This window comes from Salvelinus namaycush, unplaced genomic scaffold (assembly GCF_016432855.1).
Source record: "Salvelinus namaycush isolate Seneca unplaced genomic scaffold, SaNama_1.0 Scaffold484, whole genome shotgun sequence".
In the NCBI taxonomy this organism is placed as follows: Eukaryota; Metazoa; Chordata; class Actinopteri; order Salmoniformes; family Salmonidae; genus Salvelinus; species Salvelinus namaycush.
The window spans coordinates 79,399-95,611 of record NW_024061180.1 but is presented as its reverse complement, the minus strand read 5'-3'; the positions used below and the strand labels follow the sequence as shown (position 1 = coordinate 95,611).

The window sequence follows — 16,213 nt, the reverse complement described above, 5'->3', positions numbered from 1 at the left end:
CAAAGAAACTCCTGTCGGGTACATGACAACAACAGATTTATGTCAATTGTTAAATGATGAAATACATGAAGTATTGTTTGAGATCTAGCTAAGTTTTTGCAAAGTGCGATAACAGTAATTTGTAAAACCTTCACATTTGATTTGAAATATTAGTAGCTGTGGTGGTTTGCATTCTGAAACGTTCTGATATAAATTTAACCGTGGACAAAATTCACATTTTAAGGTAAAACAGCGTTTTGTTTTCAATGTGGCTGTTTATCATGCTATATTCTGAGTATTGAATGTGTTCCTCCGTACGGTACCGTACCTCCACTTTGGCCTTGTAGAACTCCATGTTGTGTAGTTTCTCGCGGTATCGTCCCACCTCGCTCTCCAGCTTGTCAGCCCTGATGGCCCTCTCTCTCAGGGCATCCAGCTCGTCACGGTACGTACGGGCTGACCGGGCCTCCGCTAGCAACACAGAGTTCTGATACGGACACCGACACGGGAAAGAGTTTTAGCATACATGGGACACCGTCGTGGGGTAAATATACGGCAAGAGTTCTCTCAAGTGGGGAGAGGAAAATACTGGGAAGTAGCCCCTGTCTTAAAACAAACCTACAGTTTAAACAAAACTATCTACACTGTATTTATCTTTTGAATATTAAAGTCTTTGAATTTCACTGAATGTATGAGAGGTTTCCCTGACCATGTAACCCAGTTGATGAAAAACCATGTTTTAGGCATGAAAATAAATAAGAAATCTCTCTTTCTCCTTTCAAGAAAACAGATTTAGGAAGTCAGGAGATCAAGCTACTGTTGTAGAAAACAGTGTTGAGGTGTAGCCACGGTCACTAGCTAAGCACTACGGCTTTATCTACACTGAAGCATAGTGTACATTCATCTGAATAATCTCTGATAGAAGTAAGGATACTGTGTGTCATGTTACTGAGGGTTAGAGAGGAGGTCCATGTGTGTGTGTGTGTGTGTGTGTGTCTGTGTGTGTGTGCGTGCGTCTCTTCTCTCTACCTCCTGTTGAATCCTCTTGAACTCAGCCTCCATGTTCTCCAGCTCCTGTCTGCAGTCCAGTACCTGCTCACTCTTCTCCTCTCTGAGCGGGAGGGAGGGAGGGAGGGAGGGGAGAGAAAGAGATGGAGAGGGAGGGTGTAAGTATGCAGAGCTTTTCTTAATGTTGCCGCACAAACGCATGCACGCCACCCGCACGGTCCCGACTTCTACCCCCCATCCACTCAGACAGATACAGTAGGTCAAGTCATACAGCCATTATATACAGCTCTCGGAGAAGACATTTAACATGTTCAATTTAATATTATATAAGAGAACCCTTTGAAGAACCCCTTTTGGGTTCCATGTAGAACCCTTTTGGGACCCTTTTTTTCTAAGAGTGCAGATATGGGATGCCTGGCTCCTGCTTGCTTGGCCACATTCCACCACACACTGCAGCACCCAGACCATCACCTCCTCCACCCCCAGGTTCTCTGGGAAGTAACACCACACTGACCAGGCATCCAATGCATGACCATTTTTTAGAATCCCTAGGAGAAAAGCTTCTCTCGTACGTGTTTTCTCACAAACCTATCACTTTGTTGACATCAAGTGTGCCCTACAACCGAAAGCTGTTACATTTCTAGGGACAGAACAGATAGTGTTGGGTTGCATTATGAGGATACTGTACTGCCCAGGGGGTAGAGTCAGCATGTCCCGGTTAGACAATGAAAGCGATAAAAGAGAGAAGAGGAGGAGAGATGGAGGGCTGAATCAGGTCTGGGGAGGGAGGAAGAGGGCCAAAGTGGGACAATGGTGATGCAAGGCCCTGGAGGTTCATGCCAAGGCAGGCCAGGGAGAGAATCTGGGCCAAACTATCCCCAGACACCTTCTCCTGTATCCGTTCAGGATGACTCTCTCTCTCCCTCTCTCTCTCTCTCTCTCTCTCTCTCTCTCTCTCTCTCTCTCTCTCTCTCTCTCTCTCTCTCTCTCTTCACTGTTGACCGTTTGCCTTGTCTCACAGCTCAACTGTTTAACCTCCAAACATATGTGGAGACAACCTGAGAAAAAAAGCACTTACAGGATTTGATTTCAACTAATTATTTAAAAAATATATAAAATGATACTGGAACTAGTTGGTCTCATTCATGCTATTTCAAATGTTGTACAGAATATAAAACAGGAAATGAAGATGCCCTAGGGTGCTTTTGAGTTCTTTAAAGAAGGCTTACATACAGTATATCCTCTAACGCTGGGTTAGGGAAATGACATATGTATCCTCTAAACACAACGAGCAGTTGGGTGGAAGATGACTCAGAAAGTCCTGAAGCAGGGGCCTCCCGGGTGGCGCAGTGGTCTAGGGCACTGCATCGCTGCGCTAGCTGCGCCACCAGAGTCTCTGGGTTCGCGCCCAGGCTCTGTCGCAGCCGGCCGCGACCGGGAGGTCCGTGGGGCGACGCACAATTGGCCTAGCGTCGTCCGGGTTAGGGAGGGTTTGGCCGGTAGGGATATCCTTGTCTCATCGCGCTCCAGCGACTCCTGTGGCGGGCCAGGTGCACGGTGTTTCCTCCGACACATTGGTGCGGCTGGCTTCCGGGTTGGAGGCGCGCTGTGTTAAGAAGCAGTGCGGCTTGGTTGGGTTGTGCTTTGGAGGACGCATGGCTTTCGACCTTCGTCTCTTCCGAGCCCGTACGGGAGTTGTAGCGATGAGACAAGATAGTAATTACTAGTGATTGGATACCACGAAAATTGGGGAGAAAATATTTTTTTTAAAGAAGAAAAAAAAGAAAGTCCTGAAGCAGTACTGCACTACTGTTAAAATGACAGATTGTGCCTTTCAAGTACATTTATGCTTAGCCTGCGTTTGAGATCTGTTTATGTTGTCTTGCCAACCCCATTGCTGTTATTGTCATGCCCAGGTTACTTTATGACTACTGAGTGGGAGGGTTGGGACTGGGAGTGTCCTTATCTGACTACTCACAGCTCCTGACGCAGCCGTCTGACCTTGGCCTTGGAGTCGGCCAGCTCTACAGACAGGTGCTGGTGGGATGCCGCCTGCTGTTGCATGCTGGGACAGTCGCTGGGGGACTGGGCGCTGGGCGGAGAGGGTGACGAGGTGGACTCTCTCTCCTGCATTAGCTCTAAAATAGTCTTGTGTGGGGAGGAGAAAAGAACAGAGGGAGGAAAGATGAAAATAGGACAGGAAATGACACTTCTCCTTCACCTGTCATTTCAAGTTCAACTTCCTCCCTTTCAAGTTCCTCCGTTTCAACTTCCTCCATTTCACCACAGATCAATATAAAAGGTTAATCAGTAACTATTGCTATAAAAGCCTAGTAAGACAATGCTCAAAGATATTCCATTGAAATACATTATCGTCAAATTACGGAATATTTTATGACACAGCAATATCTTGTATGACTCAGCAAGGTCAAACCTAGAAACACTGTGCAGTATGTCAACAGTTGCCCCTACCTCCAGCTGTGTGTCTCTCTGGTCCACCAGGCCTACATAAGGATAACATAACACATTCATAACCCTTCATAACCCCTCCATAACCCATTTATAACCCCCTACCTCCAGCTGTGTCTCTCTGGTCCACCAGGCCTACGTAAGGATAACATAACACATTCATAACCCTTCATAACCCCTACATAACCCATTTATAACCCCCTACCTCCAGCTGTGTCTCTCTGGTCCACCAGGCCTACATAAGGATAACATAACACATTCATAACCCTTCATAACCCCTCCATAACCCATTTATAACCCCCTACCTCCAGCTGTGTCTCTCTGGTCCACCAGGCCTACGTAAGGATAACATAACACATTCATAACCCTTCATAACCCCTACATAACCCATTTATAACCCCCTACCTCCAGCTGTGTGTCTCTCTGGTCCACCAGGCCGACATAAGGATAACATAACACATTCATAACCCTTCATAACCCCTCCATAACCCATTTATAACCCCCTACCTCCAGCTGTGTCTCTCTGGTCCACCAGGCCTACATAAGGATAACATAACACATTCATAACCCTTCATAACCCATTTATAACCCCCTACCTCCAGCTGTGTGTCTCTCTGGTCCACCAGGCCTACATAAGGATAACATTACACATTCATAACCCTTCATAACCCCTACATAACCCATTTATAACCCCCTACCTCCAGCTGTGTGTCTCTCTGGTCCACCAGGCCTACCTAAGGATAACATAACACATTCATAACCCTTCATAACCCCTACATAACCCATTTATAACCCCCTACCTCCAGCTGTGTGTCTCTCTGGTCCACCAGGCCTACATAAGGATAACATAACACATTCATAACCCTTCATAACCCCTCCATAACCCATTTATAACCCCCTACCTCCAGCTGTGTCTCTCTGGTCCACCAGGCCTACATAAGGATAACATAACACATTCATAACCCTTCATAACCCATTTATAACCCCCTACCTCAAGCTGTGTGTCTCTCTGGTCCACCAGGCCTACCTAAGGATAACATAACACATTCATAACCCTTCATAACCCCTCCATAACCCATTTATAACCCCCTACCTCCAGCTGTGTGTCTCTCTGGTCCACCAGGCGTCTGAACAGGGTCTCCAGGTCCTCAGCACAGAGCTCGCTGGCCTCCAGCCAATGGAGGTCCAGTACACTATCCTGACTGTGGGTAACCTGACCAATCACAGGGAGGAACAGAGAGTTGCAGTCACAATGATTTACAGCACCGAAGGTTGGTGAGGACGGGCTCGTGGTAAAGGCTGCAGCAGAATGAGTGGAATTTATTCAAATAAATCAAATACATGGTTTGACGCCATTCCATTCACTCCATTCTCCGTATATATGTATCTCAAAGCAGTACGTGGAATGATACTGTACATAGGTACCACTTCATAATAAATTACCCTAAAAACATGTTAGTGTGTGGAGTCAAGTATAGTGTAATATTGTGCAGGTCTTTTATCAATATCTATGTGTGTTATTAGACTCATCCTCTAATGTTGCAAAACACCCAGCACATGTGTTTCAAATGACAATGTTCGGACCAATGTTATTGGTCTGTTTCTAGATTGGCTACAATGGAAGACTGGCAATGCAACGACAGTTTTTCATTGCACACTGTCCCCAAAAAGTGCTTGATGATCGTGCTGTGTAACAGTGACAGAACACTGTGTATCGTTGTCACGCAGACAAGACAACACGTGCTAGAATGTTCCTTTGGTATTCATTCCTGGGGAATCCTAAAGCCTTTTCATTTAGTTTGCATTGCTCGTGACCTGTTCAGAGTATGTCAAATCTATCACACTGAATCAATCCCTGGGCCTATCACACTTAGAGTACTGCCCAGTTATATGGTCAATCACACTTAGAGTACTGTCCAGTTATATGGTCAATCCCTGGTCCTATCACACTTAGAGTACTGTCCAGTTATATGGTCAAGCCCTGGTCCTATCACACTTAGAGTACTGTCCAGTTATATGGACAATCCCTGGTCCTATCACACTTAGTGTACTGTCCAGTTATATGGTCAATCCCACTTAGAGTACTGTCCAGTTATATGGTCAAGCCCTGGTCCTATCACACTTAGAGTACTGTCCAGTTATACGGTCATCTGTAGCAAAGAAAGATCTAAAAAAGCTCCAAATGGCTCAAAACAGGGCTGCCTGGTTTGCTCTATCCGTATGAATATTATCCAAATGCATCAGAATCTCTCACGGCTTCACGTTCAAAACAAATTACTATCCAGTCTTCTGATTTTCTTTAGGAATGTTATATTTTTGAAAAACACACTGAATTTTTCAGTCCAGTTATTACATACTAGCAACACGCATAACCACCAAACCAGACAGGCAAATTCATGGCAGCTAAAACAACCCACGCCAAGGACAAATCGCCTTAAATCTACAGTTTTATGTAGAGCCATAGCTGAATGGAACTCTTTACCAATCCATATTTCTCAGGCAAAAAGTAAATCCACCTTCAAGAAGAAAATAAAAGAACATCTAATGCGATAGACCATATGACTGGACAGGAAATAGAAAGCATCAACTGAATGTTAAATGTGTTTCCTGTCAGGTATTGTAATTATCTGTATTGTCTACTTGTTGAATGTTTGTGAAGTCTTGATTGTGGTTGTTTGTAATGTCTTGCTAGTTGGTGTTGGACCCCAGGAAGATTAGCTAGCGTTACGGCGTTAGCTAAATTGGATCCTAATAAAAATTACGAATTGACCTATGACCTTAAGTTCCATGTGAACTTCTATTACCTGAGGGAAATAATTACGGAATTTCCCATATGAACTAAATACAATGAAAGGTATTATTGTTCTCCTAAATAAATAAATGTGGGATAAATGTGGTATAAAGCTAACCACGTAGTCCTTTGTAGCTCAATTGGTAGAGTGTGGTGCTTGTAATGCCAGGGTAGTGAGTTTGATTCCCGGGACCACCGTATAAAATGTATTCACACATGCCAAATGGATTTATTATGTTGTTGTTTATTACTATATTATATATTATTATTATTATATATTATTATATATTACTATATTATATAGGACCTTTAACGAATTATTGTACATTTAATGTTTGTAATGCTTTTTTAAAAAGGATAATTATTTAAATCACAACACAGTTTGATGCATGTCGCTATAAACAGTTTGCAAATGGCTAGCCTGCCCTTGTCATGTCCTCAATGACTAATACTTCCACATAAGAGAAACATGCATGTTACTGAATGTGGAACAAGCTAGCCTGAGTCCCAGATCTGTCTTGCCGACTCTACTGCTGTCATTGTCACGCACAGACCAGGGACAAGCGCAACGTGGAAGGAGATACTGTACCTCTTGGATATGAGCAGCTATTGCTGCTTTCGTGTCGAAGTCGAGGGTCTGGATGCGTTCCACGTACTCCTCTTTCTTCTCACACTGAAAACACACAGTGGGTGTAGTAGATTAGGGTCTTAATGAGTGGGTGTAGTAGATTAGGGTCTTAATGAGTGTGTGTAGCCTAGCCTGGGGGACGGACATCCTGTTGGTGAGGTGAAACAGGGGTCCCCCTCAAATCCTCAATTATGAGCTAGCTAAAACAACAAGCAGACCCCCCCCCCCCCCCCCCCCCCACACACACACACAGTGACACACAAATACACACAACCCTCCAACTCCTCCTACCTGGACAGCACAGCCCAATAAGAGAAGAAGTAATTTCTTCATTTCCTCCAGACTTTGCTCTGAGGAGAAAACCCCAAAATACAACCCCCCACATTAGATTCAGCAGTGGAGTGGCAAGACACATCTGGGACTCAGGCTAGCTTGTTCCACATTCAGTAACATGCAGATTAAAGTCAATGATTAAAGGAGAGTCAGATGCAGCCTAACTTGAGGCAGGCTGCTGTGTGAATTTGGGTCACTCATCAGGCCAGAGCCTGTCACCAAGGCTAGCACATCTATCAGACTGATGGTGTGCTATTGAATTACACATCTGCTGAAGACACAGACAGCGAAGGCCGTCAAAGTCTGTCTTATAGGAGTTTTGAGGTCAATTTATAGGGCAGCATTGCAAATTAACTGGTCTGATTTACTCATATGAATAATTATATTCTGTCACGGTATGTCATGGACAACAAATGGAAGGATAATACTGCAAACTCTAAGATGGTGTCAATCATCTGACAAACTGTACTTAACTGTGCAGCACAGATACAGTTGGTATTTCTAGTCTCTCAACAGACATGTGTGACTGGCAAACCAAGTCTACAGGTAGGATCTTCATTTGACCACTTTCTCATAGAAGGAAAAGAATCCTGCAGCAACAGGAAATGTGAATTATTGTGTGGATTATAATTTATGAACATTTTTGTAGGGGTTGATAAAAAATGTTGTTAGGGCAAATCAAGTCTGATATTTTAAAGTGGATATTACCAACTTGAAAAGCCTTTTTAAACATTGAATACAATAAAAGTTTGACATTTTCGGCAACAACAGGGTGATCAAATGAAGATTCTACATCTGTGGAACTAAAGTAGTACTGTATTTTACATAGAATTCAATGGCCACCAGTAGAATTTAAAGGGTGTACTGCTCTCGCTTTGGGTTTCTCAACAGAATGTAAAACGGTGTGGGCATGGTGGGCATACATACCACAGTGAGGAGTCTTGCCAAGCACCAACAAGTTGGGTAAGGGCATCATGATCAGCTGCCTCAGAGTCTCCTAGGAAAGAGAGAAAAGGGGGGATGAAAAAGGGAGGATGGGTACAGAAAAGGACAATGAAAGAGTGAGACAGGAGGACAAAAAACACTGTTGGGATCTGGCCAATGCTATCTGAATGAGGAAGGTTGTATATGTATAGTCAGGCATTTAAATATGTAGACTTGGTGCCAACAGATGGAGAGGGACCAGAATGGCTGTAAGAAATGGGCAGTTTCTTTGGTGCTTCTTTATGCATAACCCTTTCAGCCTATAATGCCAGAGGCACTTTCCAGTCTGGGGAATTGTTGACCAGACCTGAGTTCAAATAAAATGTATTTTCTTTCAAATATGTAGCACATTTTATTTAGGCTGCGTCGAGTGCCAGGTGGGCAGGGTTTGCACTTTAGGGACTATTCCATTGGTTCCATTGTGCCAGGATAAGCTCAATCAAGCACAGCGAAAGTATTGGAAAGAAACTAAATACTATTTGAACCCATGTTTGTTGTTGGTCGCTACAGTGGCTAGCTAGGCTAATGTGGTGTGAATGTGTAATGCAATGTTTAATTTCCCATTGAGAAAAAAACCAGGGCCCCTCTTTAGTCCAGGAAACAATTAGTAAAGTCCCCAGTAAGAGAGTTCCATTCTGGCTAGCCATGCAGCTGTGATGCAGTAAAATCAACCACTGCCATCCAAACAACCAGTCAATTTTTCCAGTGACCGTGACCCATTTCTAGTGAGGAATGTTCAAGGGACTGGGCTCTGGGGTCACTTTGCTTTCCCCCTCGAGCTAAAATCTGATTATGAAGTGAAGTCAATTTTTTTGATTGCGGTTTATAGCAGAGTTGAGATAAAATCATCTCTTCAAACAGTGATTGGTGCACTACACACAAAATAAGACTTGGATACATTTGACATGGAGATGACAGCTGTAATGTTGCAGCTGAATATGACAAAAAAATATATCTTTAAAAATCCTGTCACAAAATGCACAAATCTAAGACTAACACAAACTAGGCCAATTCCATCCCAAAATAATTATGTCTAAATATGACAGAATTTGAATCTGTCCTGAAATGATAGTGTCTGGGATTCAAACTCCATTTCATCTCTTGTAGCCTACATTACTGCAGAGAGAGAGAGAGGAGAGCTGCCGTCTTCATTTGCCATCTTAGCATACCTCCCAAATTGCAATCCACTCCTTTTTGACCAGGGCCCATAGGGAATTCTGAGGGGAATTCATTAGATATCTTGATTGTTCTTGGTGTTTCTTTCCTGTTTTTTTTGCTGAGCAAGAATTAGAAGTGATTGAACTGTCCCTCTGGAATCCAAATCAAACCCTTGGGAAAGTAGATCGCTGCGATGATGAGATTGAACTCGTACTCAACTGTGGTAAACACACCACAGACCCTTTACGTAGTAACTACAACAATATCATTTCAAAAGACTATCATACTTCATGTATTTTTCTAGATGATATACTGTAATGATACACTATGTGTGCTGTATGAGGAGGGTTTGTACAAATGCATGCCTGTAAATAAATACAGATACTAGAATAATTGTGTTTCATACAAACAAACTAGCTAAATACATTCTGTTTCAAAATGATCTCCATACTGGAAATATAACAATATAAAGTATGTCTCGGGGCTATCACACATTCACACTGTACTATATATTCTAACCCACCGGAAGAAAACCTTAATTCTCTATTTCCCAATCCCTACTGATCTTATGTCTGTATAATTGCTCTGTTTTTAATTACTACAATTGCTTTCATCCAAACCGCGGCATTAGACAGACAGACAGTCGTGACTGAGAGGGACTCTCTCGCTCTCTGTCGTGATCCCACCCAAATGGGTCGTTCCAAAGCCCTGTCGGTCTGGCACAGGCATTACTGTAGCCTGCCTAACGACACACACTGATGGCACAGATGTTTACATGGTGGATGTGGTGATATTTAGGGCAGTCGTCTTAAGAAGAGCCTGGTTGACAGTCTGGTGGGTGGCCTGGTGGCCGACCAGATCAGGCCAGGGCCGTGGGCCAGATGTGCAGAGAGCTGCTCTCCTCACTTAGAGGGTATTAACCCTTCCCATCATGCATTTCTTGAGACTGTGTGTGTGTCGTGTCCCTTCCCTAGAATGAATGTGGTTTGACTTGCCAATCTTTCAAACTCAAATGTTCCATACAGTATAAAAGGGAGGAATGTTTAATGGTGGAAACTTAACTAAGAGGGAGCATCCATAACTGTAACTCACTAGGTAATAGGTTTTGATTTGACGGATGAGAACGGTCAGGTTCAGAATCCTCTGACTGGGGTCGTTGTTCACTTTGTTGATGCTCTGAAGAGTCGCTTTGGGGTTTCTGAGGAGAATGAAAACATTACAATAACGTTATAGCAACTTAATTACAACAACGTATTTCAGCTATAGCCACAAAGATGGTCAAGTGTTACCAGTGTGATCTCTGAAGGAAATGAAATGACATTACATATAAATGCTTTTTCTACAGCCACAGAGGTGGTGAGTTATGTGGTAAGCCAGGTGCTATAAAGATATAGTACATCTGGCTAAACTTGGCTTTAACTCCCATCAAACCTGCTTCTAGCTCTCTCTCTCTGTTTTCCCCTCTTTTTCTGCCCCATTACATCATTCCCTCTGTCAGGCTCATGGCATGATGAATTCACAGCCAAATGGTAGCTGCTCTCTAGCCATAGCATCAGCCTGCTCCACTCTAGCCTGCTCCCAGATCTGTTTGCTCAGTCTTTCTAACTCCTATGGTCCTTGACACGTGCGAGTTGGGAAGACAGCACAAACAGATCTGGGACCAGGCTAGCAACACTCCACTCAAGCACGTAAAAGAGTCCTCCCTTCACTCATCCACTCCCTTCCCAGCCATTTCATTTTCCCTAACGACTGACACAGTGACCTAAACCTATTTGGCCTCAGCCTCCTGTAACAGATAGGATGTACAACCTGTACCCATGGTTGTATTCATTAGGCAGCAAATGGAAGCAAACATTCCAAAACAGGGAAGGACTACCTGAATTGGTCCAATAAGAAACACACATTTTCGATTCCCGTTGCAAAATGTTTCACTACTGTGAGCCCTAATGAGGATGACCCCATAGTCTCCTGTAGGTCTCTGAGCCACTACTGTCTCCCTCCTGCCATCTGTCTCGCTCTCCACATAAAACTAAACACTATCAACAAGCCCCTAATCCAGAGGGTCTCCATGCAATCCAAGGGATTATCCTAAACCTAACCCACCGGCAGGCCCCAGCATTGTGTGTGTGTGTGTGTGTGTGTGTGTGTGTGTGTGTGTGTGTGTGTATTGTTTTTTAGCCAGACTGTGACAGACGCTCTTATCCCCAAGAAGACAGGATATATATATATATATATTTAAACCTCTAGTTATTTGGGTCCCTTCAAACATAACTTACATTAGTCCTAGATATTGATATTATAATAGACAGGTATCTCAGGTTCAGAACTAGGCTATATCTACCCATAATAAAAGTTGTTCTATGGGGTTATAGTGCCTTTTCATTGGACAACCTGGGTCTAACAAACCCCCAGCCACACTAATGACTGTCTATCAGAGGGGTCATCAGTTTGTGATGATTAGGTGGGTGATGATGATAATTCTCCCAGACATAAGGTACCCCAACAATAAGCTACTCAATAAGCTCTTGAAGACTTCCTTTAAGACTTTGATGGCTATGGACTTCACACAAAAACCTATTTTGTCCCAGATCTGTTTTGTAATGTCTTGTCAACTTCGTCGCTGTCATTGTCACATCAGCAATGGAGCTGGAAAGACTGCACGGAGTGATCTGGGACTGAGGCTCGACCTTTTCTGGAAACCAATTAGAAACGTTACAGTACATATTCTTGACCGAGACAGATAGACAACAATGAACTCCTTCAGAGCAAGTGAGCGACAAAGCACACACAGTTGTGCAGCATCGACTAGTTAACAAGAACTTCAGCAGCTCTGCACTGTATTAGTAACACTGTATTAGTAACAGCTGTATTAGTAACACTGTATTAGTAACACTGTATTAGTAACACTGTATTAGTAACACTGTATTAGTAACACTGTATTAGTAACAGCTGTATTAGTAACACTGTATTAGTAACACTGTATTAGTAACACTGTATTAGTAACACTGTATTAGTAACACTGTATTAGTAACAGCTGTATCCACTAGACTACACGCAGAAACAGACAAGGACACAACTTCATTCTGAAAACACAAAATGTCAGGCAGAATGACCCTAACCAACCCGGCACAACTCAAAGCTCTAAAAATAGCATTCCCAAAATGTGGCTAAATTCTGAGAGGACTGGAGTACAAACTGCTTAAGGGTTCTATCACTTTGTACATACATTTTTTTTTACATGAAGTTGGCAGCAGAACTCACTCTAATTATAGCATGCCCAAGTGGAGTCAAAATGGAGTCAAAACAGCCTGGTCCCAGATCTGTTTGTGCTCTTCCTAACTACACTGATGTCATTGTCACCAAACATGACAATGACCGACAAGGAGTTAGCATGATAGCAGAGAGACTGGCACTCAGATTATAGTCAAAATACAATTCAATTCAATTCAATTCAAGGGGCTTTATTGGCATGGGAAACATGTGTTAACATTGCCAAAGCAAGTGAGGTAGATATTATACAAAAGTGAAATAAACAATACAAATTAACAGTAAACATTACACATACAGAAGTTTCAAAACAATAAAGACATTACAAATGTTATATTATATATATACAGTGTTGTAACAATGTACAAATGGTTAAAGCACACAAGTTAAAATAAATAAGCATAAATATGGGTTGTATTTACAATGGTGTTTGTTCTTCACTGGTTGCCCTTTTCTTGTGGCAACAGGTCACAAATCTTGCTGCTGTGATGGCACACTGTGGAATTTCTCCCAGTAGATATGGGAGTTTATCAAAATTGGATTTGTTTTCAAATTCTTTGTGGATCTGTGTAATCTGAGGGAAATATGTCTCTCTAATATGGTCATACATTGGGCAGGAGGTTAGGAAGTGCAGCTCAGTTTCCACCTCATTTTGTGGGCAGTGTGCACATAGCCTGTCTTCTCTTGAGAGCCATGTCTGCCTACGGCGGCCTTTCTCAATAGCAAGGCTATGCTCACTGAGTCTGTACATAGTCAAAGCTTTCCTTAAGTTTGGGTCAGTCACAGTGGTCAGGTATTCTGCCACTGTGTACTCTCTGTTTAGGGCCAAATAGCATTCTAGTTTGCTCTGTTTTTTTGTTAATTCTTTCCAATGTGTCAAGTAATTATCTTTTTGTTTTCTCATGATTTGGTTGGGTCTAATTGTGCTGTTGTCCTGGGGCTCTGTGGGGTGTGTTTGTGTTTGTGAACAGAGCCCTAGGACCAGCTTGCTTAGGGGACTCTTCTCCAGGTTCATCTCTCTGTAGGTGATGGCTTTGTTATGGAAGGTTTGGGAATCGCTTCCTTTTAGGTGGTTGTAGAATTTAACGGCTCTTTTCTGGATTTTGATAATTAGTGGGTATCGGCCTAATTCTGCTCTGCATGCATTATTTGGTGTTCTACGTTGTACACGGAGGATATTTTTGCAGAATTCTGCATGCAGAGTCTCAATTTGGTGTTTGTCCCATTTTGTGAAATCTTGGTTGGTGAGCGGACCCCAGACCTCACAACCATAAAGGGCAATGGGCTCTATGACTGATTCAAGTATTTTTAGCCAGATCCTAATTGGTATGTTGAAATTTATGTTCCTTTTGATGGCATAGAAGGCCCTTCTTGCCTTGTCTCTCAGATCGTTCACAGCTTTGTGGAAGTTACCTGTGGTGCTGATGTTTAGGCCGAGGTATGTATAGTTTTTTGTGTGCTCTAGGGCAACGGTGTCTAGATGGAATTTGTGGTCCTGGTGACTGGACCTTTTTTGGAACACCATTATTTTGGTCTTACTGAGATTTACTGTCAGGGCCCAGGTCTGACAGAATCTGTGCAGAAGATCTAGGTGCTGCTGTAGGCCCTCCTTGGTTGGTGACAGAAGCACCAGATCATCAGCAAACAGTAGACATTTGACTTTGGATTCTAGTAGGGTGAGACCGGGTGCTGCAGACTGTTCTAGTGCCCGCGCCAATTCGTTGATATATATGTTGAAGAGGGTGGGGCTTAAGCTGCATCCCTGTCTCACCCCACGACCCTGTGTGAAGAAATGTGTGTGTTTTTTGCCAATTTTAACCGCACACTTGTTGTTTGTGTACATGGATTTTATAATGTCGTATGTTTTACCCCCAACACCACTTTCCATCAATTTGTATAGCAGACCCTCATGCCAAATTGAGTCGAAGGCTTTTTTGAAATCAACAAAGCATGAGAAGACTTTGCCTTTGTTTTGGTTTGTTTGGTTGTCAATTAGGGTGTGTAGGGTGAATACATGGTCTGTTGTACGGTAATTTGGTAAAAAGCCAATTTGACATTTGCTCAGTACATTGTTTTCATTGAGGAAATGTACGAGTCTGCTGTTAATGATAATGCAGAGGATTTTCCCAAGGTTACTGTTGACGCATATTCCACGGTAGTTATTGGGGTCAAATTTGTCTCCACTTTTGTGGATTGGGGTGATCAGTCCTTGGTTCCAAATATTGGGGAAGATGCCAGAGCTAAGGACGATGTTAAAGAGTTTTAGTATAGCCAATTGGAATTTGTTGTCTGTATATTTGATCATTTCATTAAGGATACCATCAACACCACAGGCCTTTTTGGGTTGGAGGGTTTTTATTTTGTCCTGTAACTCATTCAAGGTAATTGGAGAATCCAGTGGGTTCTGGTAGTCTTTAATAGTTGATTCTAGGATTTGTATTTGATCATGTATATGTTTTTGCTCTTTATTCTTTGTTATAGAGCCAAAAAGATTGGAGAAGTGGTTTACCCATACATCTCCATTTTGGATAGATAATTCTTCGTGTTGTTGTTTGTTTAGTGTTTTCCAATTTTCCCAGAATTGGTTAGAGTCTATGGAGTCTTCAATTACATTGAGCTGATTTCTGATGTGCTGTTCCTTCTTTTTCCGTAGTGTATTTCTGTATTGTTTTAGTGATTCACCATAGTGAAGGCGTAGACTCAGGTTTTCCGGGTCTCTATGTTTTTGGTTGGACAGGTTTCTCAATTTATTTCTTAGATTTTTGCATTCTTTATCAAACCATTTGTCATTGTTGTTCATTTTCTTCGGTTTTCTATTTGAGATTTTTAGATTTGATAGGGAAGCTGAGAGGTCAAATATACTGTTAAGATTTTCTACTGCCAAGTTTACACCTTCACTATTGCAGTGGAACATTTTACCCAGGAAGTTGTCTAAAAGGGATTGAATTTGCTGTTGCCTAATTGTTTTTTGGTAGGTTTCCAAACTGCATTCCTTCCATCTATAGCATTTCTTAATGTTACTCAGTTCCTTTGGCTTTGATGCAACCAAGTTAAATAGCCTATTATTACGTCATTTCTCTCGATATTAGCATGGATGACCACAGCAACATTATGAGCAACATTGTAGCTTGCTGTCAGATGAGCAGAAGTGGTTGATAAGCCAATCATTGACATGGGCTACTGGGTCAAAATGTGTCAAATTCCAGCTACACTGTTTTATCTGGACAGTGCTGCTCATTAACTTGGATTAGGCTACACCAGGCCGGCATAGAGCCAACTTCCTTATTGGCTGCAGTGCATAGGGCAAAATGTGCAACTAAACAAAACAAAAACAGACAAAACTTACATTTGAATCATGATCTTGTTCAAAACTACCCCATCCAGTAACTCGGAATAATCCAATGTCATGTTCCCATCGTTTTGCCCAAATGTCTTCACCTAAACAAAACAAAAAATAAAAACTTATTAATAGGAAAATCAACGCCAAGGACATTTAACATAGCTACATGTTTAATATGCAGAAGGGTACTTACCCAAATGACAAGCGGGCTGAGCATAAATTGCTCCAGATGGGGAAGAAAAACCTCGCTTTCCAT

General features: G+C 42.4%; 1 protein-coding gene across 1 annotated transcript in view; it reads right to left on the bottom strand.

Moving 5' to 3' along the window:
• The window catches only part of LOC120041591 (girdin-like), a 29,388-nt gene extending 13,175 nt beyond the window's left edge, over nt 1-16,213 (bottom strand). Inside the window, exons 1-10 of the mRNA XM_038986459.1 lie at nt 16,151-16,213; nt 15,964-16,055; nt 10,443-10,548; nt 8,136-8,205; nt 7,167-7,225; nt 6,837-6,920; nt 4,550-4,669; nt 2,966-3,135; nt 1,009-1,090; nt 308-466 (exon numbers count right to left, since the gene is read on the bottom strand). Of these exons, the coding sequence (XP_038842387.1) occupies nt 308-466; nt 1,009-1,090; nt 2,966-3,135; nt 4,550-4,669; nt 6,837-6,920; nt 7,167-7,225; nt 8,136-8,205; nt 10,443-10,548; nt 15,964-16,055; nt 16,151-16,213 (1,005 nt within the window). The remainder of the gene's footprint in view (nt 1-307; nt 467-1,008; nt 1,091-2,965; nt 3,136-4,549; nt 4,670-6,836; nt 6,921-7,166; nt 7,226-8,135; nt 8,206-10,442; nt 10,549-15,963; nt 16,056-16,150) is intronic.